This window comes from Bison bison, unplaced genomic scaffold (assembly GCF_000754665.1).
Source record: "Bison bison bison isolate TAMUID 2011002044 unplaced genomic scaffold, Bison_UMD1.0 scf7180017864533, whole genome shotgun sequence".
NCBI classification, from domain to species: domain Eukaryota; kingdom Metazoa; phylum Chordata; class Mammalia; order Artiodactyla; family Bovidae; genus Bison; species Bison bison.
The window spans coordinates 8,425,278-8,433,274 of NW_011495082.1; the positions used below are offsets into that span (position 1 = coordinate 8,425,278).

Here is a 7,997-nt window from a genome sequence, read left to right on the forward strand (position 1 = left end):
CGATTAATATGAAGTCTCACAGATTAACATAAACTAGTAAAGAGCATTTGTCATCACACTACTAAACAGTGCAGCTTATTTTAATAGTTCATAAATAACAAATGCTTACTAGGTCTAAGCTTGATGTTAAGAGCTTTATGACTGTTATTTAACCTTTCAAAACAAGTCTACCAGCTTTGTACGTGAGCGCTCAGTCGCTCAGTTGCGTCCGACTTTTTGCAATCCCATGGACTGTAGCCCTCCAGGTTCCTCTGTCCATAGGATTCTCCTGGCAGGAATACAGGAATGGGTTGCCATTTCCTGCTGCAGGGGATCTTCCCAACCCAGGGATCCAACCTGCACAACCCCATAACTCACAAAAGATGGCCCATTTACAAAGGATTTGTATTTGTCCATATAATTCCAAAACCTGAACTCTATCACTGCCATGTACTAAAACTAACAACTTTTAGTTGTTTCAGGCAGAAAGTTACAATAGTACTTTCTAGCAATATGAATATATTTCAAAAGAATGGAGGACAGTATCTGTGAATGGTGTAAAAAAAAAAAAAGTGCGTGGGGGAGTCTGGCTTAGTGATCTGTAGACCATATGAACCATAACTCCTTTATCAATATCATGCAGTTCTATACTGAAGACTAATTGTAAGACAGGAGGACTCTATGTACACATTTAAATTCATCAGGGACCCTTAAAAATCTTTGCAATACCACAAATCACTTAGCTCTCAGTGCCAAACCGAGGAGAAGGCTGACATTTTCATACAGAAACAGCTGGGTGTGTTTATAGCTTGAGTGTGATATGCCCCAGTTGCCCTCTGGGATTCTTACATTACCAGATGAAAAATGTGTACCTTTTTGACAATCAGGTACACAGAAAGCAATAAAGAGCCTTTTATACCCATTAATTCCTTCTTAATTTAATCTCCCTGGCCAATCCATTTACAAAAAGCTCCAGGCTATCCACGAGATACCTGTTTGCACATTGAAAAGGAGTGAAACCAAATTCTCCTGGGTTTAACCACCACCCTTTTAATCAGAAACCTTGAGATGGGGACTACACAGGTATAGTGTTCCAGTGTATCAATGGGGTTCAAATTTTAATAAGACAAGGAACATTTAACAATCCAGCGTTTGATGGAATATTTATCTTTGCTTGTATTCATCAAAGTTCCCATGAAGTTAGCAAGATGACCATGGCTGCCTATCTGACAATATTTTGAGGTGGTGGTTGTTTATAGGTGATTTTGTTTTTTGGGAATGTGTCTGATGCAATTCGGGGAAAGAAAAACATAACTTTACCATTCGGTGCTCAGTTTCCTTGCTCTCAACAACTGGCATTCAACCCATTTGGGTTTCTGCTGCTCGATGCTCCGTAGAACCTTTTGGGTCATTTGATTAGGGCTACTCGTCTGCTCTCCCATGATGCTTTCCAAACACAAACAGACTAAACCGAGTTTCTCTTTACTCCATCTGTCAAGGGAGGCACCTGTTAAAAGTTCCACAGTGTTTCCATCCTCAAATATCCGACATATAATTACAATCAAGTTCCAGACAAGCAGGCCAGCTTTCTTCAATTCAACGAAGTTTTCTGACATTTTTCTCTCAGACAGAAAAAAGAAGTATTTAATTGGGGGAGGCAAGCATGCAATCACTGTAGGTAACTTGCTGATTACAATAGATACTGCCTGAGCAGCAAGCCTTGTGAAGCCTGGGGGAGAAAAGAAAGAAAAGGTATGATTAGTATTAGCATTTGCATTCCATCACTGTGTTGAGTGTTGTGTGGGGATGTCTAATTTTTGTGGAGAAAATTGTTGAGAAGAGCAAGTGCTTGACATATTCCGACGGAACTCTACTGGGGTCCTCTGCAGTCCTGCCAAAAATTCCCCAAGTCCCCCAACTTAATTTTTCCTCTCAGAAATGATTAGAAAATTCAGAATTATTACTTATATTTTTATCTATTAAGATTATAGGTTTAAAGGGCCCAAGGTCCTCCTAATCAATAAATGCAAAGATACCCGTGCTGCAACCTTTTTGTGGCCTTTGGCACTTCCTTAAGCCTTTCTATTCTTCTCCTGGCATCCATGACAGAATCATTCCAGCTCTTGCCAGGACTGGCTCTTCTTCTTTTAATTTTCAGCTCAAATGTCATTTCCTCTGACAGCCTCCCCCTACAATCCACGTAAGACAGTCCCTCCACGCTGATCCTATTCCAGCCCCCAATCCCTCCCTATCATTAGACCCCATGTCTCCAAAGCATTGCCAAATTGTTCTCTATCTTCCTAGTTGAGAACCATTCTTCTAGATGATTCTAGAACCTTCAGCCTTGGCCTTTCAACCACTCCAGCTCCCAGATGGGCATTCCACTTCTCTGTCCTCCTCATCATTGAGTGTGTTGTGTCTGACTCTTTGCAACCCCATGGACTGTAGCCTACCAGGCTCCTCTGCCCAGGAAAGAATACTGGAGTGGGTTGCCATTTCCTTCTCCAGGAGATCTTCCCGACCCAGGGATTGAACCCGGGTCTCCCTCATTGCAGGCAGATACTTTACTGTCTGAGCCACCAGGAAAGTTATTCATCATTTTCTTCTTTCCTTTTGAATTGTTTAAATATTCCTCCTAATCCTTCATATAAGATTAGGGGCTACACTGATCAATCTTACTACTCCATCATCTTTGACATGCAGTTTTGCCTCACTGTGACCAAGGCTACTACCTATTCAACCCTGCCCTCACAAGTGGTATCTGGACTGTTGTAGGATTCTCCTAACCCATCTCTCTGCTCCAGACTATGCCCAGCTGTAAAGCCAGATGTGTATACTAGTACCTAACTTTGTTAACTTCATTACCTAATTTCTCTGCTACAATTCTTTTAGCTGTTTTCCACTGTTATGAGATCAGTCTCTGGAGCATTGCTGTCAAAACACTCTCTAGTCTAGCTGCAGGCAGTTTCGGTGAACCTCATCTTCGTTTCATCCTCTTTGCTCTTAGGCTTCTTGGAATATCTCATTATTCTCACATGGAACGCCCTCGTTCTTCACAGGTCACTCATAACCTTCAACTTTTGGTTCAAAGTTTTTTCCTCCTATGAATTTATTTGGACATATTACCCATATGACTGTGCTGTAATTAGGTTCATAAAATGCCATGTTGTATTATCTTTTGTATTATCATCTATCATTGTTTGTTATATTCTTATTTATACATTCATGAGTTGTCTTTACAACTAGACTAAAAGCTCCCCAAGAGCATGGAATAAAATCTCACTCCATGAGTACCTTGTAAAGCCAGATACAAGCATTTTAATACACTATGTACGTAGTTGAATTTGAACATTGGAACAGAGTGAAAGTCTAAAAGAAGGTAGCTATAAGTTCTTCAGAAAAATATTTTTCACTGTTTTTACTGAACAAAAATAATAAAACACTGTGAAAGACTTCTTAAGATATTCGTGACATTTTAAGAAGTTACTCTGTGGATTTTGGAGACCATTAAAACAAACAACCCAATCAAAAAATGGGCAGAAGACCTAAACAGACACTCCCCAAAGAAGACATGTTAGTTAGTGTTAGTCGGTCAGTCATGTCCAACTCTGTGCAACCCCATGGACTGTAGCCCTCCAGGCTCCTTGGTCCATGGGATTCTCCAGGCAAGAATACTGGAGTGGGTTGCTACTTCCTTCTCCAGGGGATCTTCCCAGCCCAGGGATCGAACCCAGGTCTCTTGCATTGCAAGCAGATTCTTTACTGTCTGAGCCATCAGAGAAGCTCTCAAAGAAGACATACAGATGCTCAACAGGCACACGAAAAGATGTTCAACGTCACAAATTATTATATGAATGCAATCAAAACTACAATGAGATATCACCTCACACTAGTCAAAATGGCTATCATCAAAAAATTCACAAAGAATAAATGTTGGAGACCGAGTGGAGACAAGGGAACCTCCTACACTACTAGTGGGAATGTAAACTGACACGGAGACTATGGAGAACAGTGTGGAGGTTTCTTTACAAACTAAAAATTGAGCTACCGTGTGGCCCTGCAATCCCCCTCCTAGGCATATATCCAAAGGAAAATAACGTCCAAAAGGATACCCGCACCCCAGTGTTCATGGCAGCACTGTTTACAATAGCCAAGACAAGGAAGCTACCTAAATGTTCACCAACAGAGTAATGGAAAAAGAAGAAATGAGATAGATACACACACACACATATAATGGGGTATTAGTCATTTAAAATAATGAAATAATGCCATTTGCAGCAACATAGATGGAACTAGAGATTGTCATAGTGAAGTAAGTCAGACAGAGAAGGAGAAATAGCATATGAGGTTCCATACATGCAGAATCTAAGAAGAAATGAAACAAATGACCTTATTTACAAAATAGAAACAAATTCTATTCAAAATAGAAATAGCACTCTCCTCTTAAAAAGTACAAAGCTCTTGGAAAACATAGGTCTGGTCTAGTGATTCCTCAGAAATCCATGACAACTTAAGAATGATTTTCAGAATTAACTGGAACAGTGTTTTTATGTTTGTAAAAATTGTATTCGGTCCAAGATATATTTGAATGATCTCAGGAGACTTTTGTATTAAATACATGAATAAATAAAAAAGTATCTAGTTCAGTACTTTGTAAAAAATAGTTCAATAAATGTCTTCTTTTTATTCAAATAAATATGTTTAGATGAAGCTTGAAATATAGATAAAGCAAATTAAGAAACCACTCTTGTCAATGTTCTTAAATATCTTAAACATTTTATTGTTCTTAATGTGTTTGCATCTCATATGCCCCAATCTGCAAGATTATATCTTATATTCTGTTTAACCTAAAGAGGGCTTATCTGCATATCCTGAGTAAACATTTGACAAAATAAGTAGATATCAGGTAAAGATTAACAATTCTCTTCACACCTGTATCCCTACTAATATTTACAAAATCTGAGAACTGCATGTACTCAAATCTCCAACTACTTTATCAAAACTTAGGCAAATTCTAGTCAGAACCTTTAGACTGATGACAAATCCATTCTACTGACCACGGGTCAGGGCTTCCCTCGTAGTTCAGACGGTAAATAACCTGCCTGCAAGGCAGGAGACCTGGGTATGATCTCTGGGTCGGGAAGATCCCCTAAAGGAGGGTATGGCAACCCACTCCAGTATTCTTGCCTGGAAAATCCCATGGACAGAGGAGCCTGGTGGACTGCAGTCCATGGGGTCACAGAGTCAGACACGACTGAGCCACTAAGCACAGCACAGCACCACACAAGCACAATCGCAGGGCCTGAGTCTATGACGATGCTGACCACACACCAGGATGGATCTTTTAAGAATGCCACACATTCATTAGTCTGTCTTTATTTAAATAAGTTGACTTCTAAGTCCTTTATATGTAATATATTGCAAGAGCCATCCCAATTTGATAAAGTGTGAAAAAATGTATGTCCTAGAATGAATGCAATGTTCAGTTCAGTCATTCACTTGCATCCGACTCCCTGTGACCTCATAGACTGTAGCACGCCAGGCTTCCCTGTCCATCACCAACTCCCAAGCTTGCTCAAACTCATGTCCATCAAGTCAGTGATGCCATCCAACCATCTCATCCTCTGTCAGCCCCTTCTGCTCCCATCTTCAATCTTTCCCAGAATCAGGGTCTTTTCTAGTGAGTCCATTCATCACATCAGGTGGCCAAAGTATTGGAATTTCAGCTTTGGCATCAGTCCTTCCAAAGAATATTCAGGGCTGATTTCCTTTAGGATTGACTGGTTGGATCTCCTGGCTTTCCAAGGGACTCTCAAGAGTCTTCTCCAACACCACAGTTCAAAAGCATCAATTCTTTGGTGCTCAGCTTTTTTTATAGTCCAACTCTCACATCCATACATGACTACTGGAAAAACCATAGCTTTGAATATGACATTGAATGCAATGTGAGAAGTACATTTATATACTTATCATGTCTTCCTTCTTATGCATAGACTACTGATTGTAATAATATATTTTGGAGATTATAAAACATGCAAAAAAATGAAATTTACAATGAAAAAGGTAAAGACAAATAATGTCTTAAAATTAACTTTTAAAATATTGTTTACTTATGACCAACCTAGATAGCATATTCAAAAGCAGAGACATTTACTTTGCCAACAAAGGTCCGTCTAGTCAAGGCTATGGTTCTTCCTGTGGTCATGTATGGATGTGAGAGTTGGACTATAAAGAAAGCTGAGTGCAGAAGAATTGATGCTTTTGAACTGTGGTGTTGGAGAAGACTCCTGAGAGTCCCTTGGACTGCAAGGAGATCCAACCAGTCCATTCTGAAGGAGATCAGCCCTGGGATTTCTTTGGAGGGAATGATGCTGAAGCTGCAACTCCAGTACTTTGGCTACCTCATGCGAAGAGTTGACTCATTGGAAAAGACTCTGATGCTGGGAGGGATTGGGGGCAGGAGGAGAAGGGGATGACAGAGGATGAGATGGCTGGATGGCATCACTGACTTGATGGACGTGGGTCTGGGTGAACTCCGGGAGTTGGTGATGGACAGGGAGGCCTGGTGTGCTGCGATTCAAGGGGTCCTAAAGAGTCGGACATGACTGAGCGACTGAACTGAACTGAACTGAACTGAACTGAATGGTATCAAATATCGATAATACATTACTGAGTGAGGATAATGTGATTTTATATGCTTTATTCTTTTAAAAATCTGGGCTTTAATAGTTTGTAACACATTGATTCAAATGTCAGGTTATTTAGTTTGTTTCAACACTTGGTTTTAATGACTGTCATAGGTGACAAAGTCACTACATGAACATATACATTGATCCACATGCAACCTGTGAAATCCTCGCACTAGTTTTTCAATCTTAACCACCAAAAAGACAAATGTTATCGTTGAAATCTGACTAATGAATAGTCATCACCATTATGTTAATTAATTGTTCTTGCAACAAACTGAAAATAGTTCATTTTTGTATTAAAAAAAAACTTTTTGGCTGTGCTGGGTCCTTGTTGCAGTGTGGACTTTTCTGTATTTACGGTAATCGGGGGCCACGCTCCAGTGGTGGTACGAGGCCCTTCGTTGCAGTGGATTTTCTTGTTGCAGAGCACTGGGTTCTAAGGTGCAGGCTTCGGCAGCTGCATCACTCGGGCTCAGCAGCTGTGGGTCCCGAGCTCTCGAGCACACGCTCAGTACTGTGGCATGTGAGCTTAGCTGCTTCTCTGCATGCAGGAATCTTCCTGGCTCAGGGATGGAACCCGTGTCTTCTGCATTGGCAGGCGGACTCTCCACCAGAGCCACCAGGGATGCCCTCATTTTTGTACTTTTGAGAAAAGTATTCAAAAATAACCGAAACACTTATTTGGAACATTTTAAATCAAGCTAGCAAATTCTAAGTTCTTACGTGGTGCAGCGATGACATTTATATAGGTGATACTCGCTTTTATAAAACTAATATTTCTGGGTTTTACAAAATAAACTATCTGAATGACTTCTGATAACACTTGGCATATTTCTGCCGTCACTTTCTTTTTCAACAATCCACGTGTGAATGATGCCTGGAATACATGTGCTCTGTGGTGCTTGCTACCTCTGTTTCCTCTAAAGAATCTATTGTTTTAGTTAGAAACAATTACTCCTGAGTTTTCCCATAAAGCATTCTTTCTATTTAAAAAGTAATTTAGTGGTAAGACAATACATTCTTTGGTATATCTTTCCTTTGGTCATTGTCAAAGAAATAAAACAACTAATTCTTTGTGTGTTTGCTCTTGGGGAGAGAATTCTTTGCGTATTCACTTAGGGAGTGAATACCTAAGCTGAGCTATATCAGAAACATCTGAACCTCCATTCAATTCTTCGGTAAATCTCTTACACTGTATAATTTATTGTACTATTTATTTTTTTAAAATCTTCAGTGTTTTCCATGTTCCATCATTTTCACTATGTCAGGAAGGACAAATGTTTCCTTAAGCTAGTGACTATTTGTCTTTTAAGTTAGAATCCTCAAAAA

The 7,997-nt window shown here is 39.8% G+C and overlaps 1 protein-coding gene across 1 annotated transcript in view; it reads right to left on the reverse strand.

Annotated features, from left to right (window-relative positions):
* KIAA0825 (KIAA0825 ortholog) overlaps positions 1-7,997 on the reverse strand; it is a 429,492-nt gene that overhangs the window by 209,586 nt on the left and 211,909 nt on the right. The window contains exon 17 of the mRNA XM_010831930.1: positions 1,300-1,708. Within this exon, the coding sequence (XP_010830232.1) occupies positions 1,300-1,708 (409 nt within the window). The remainder of the gene's footprint in view (positions 1-1,299; positions 1,709-7,997) is intronic.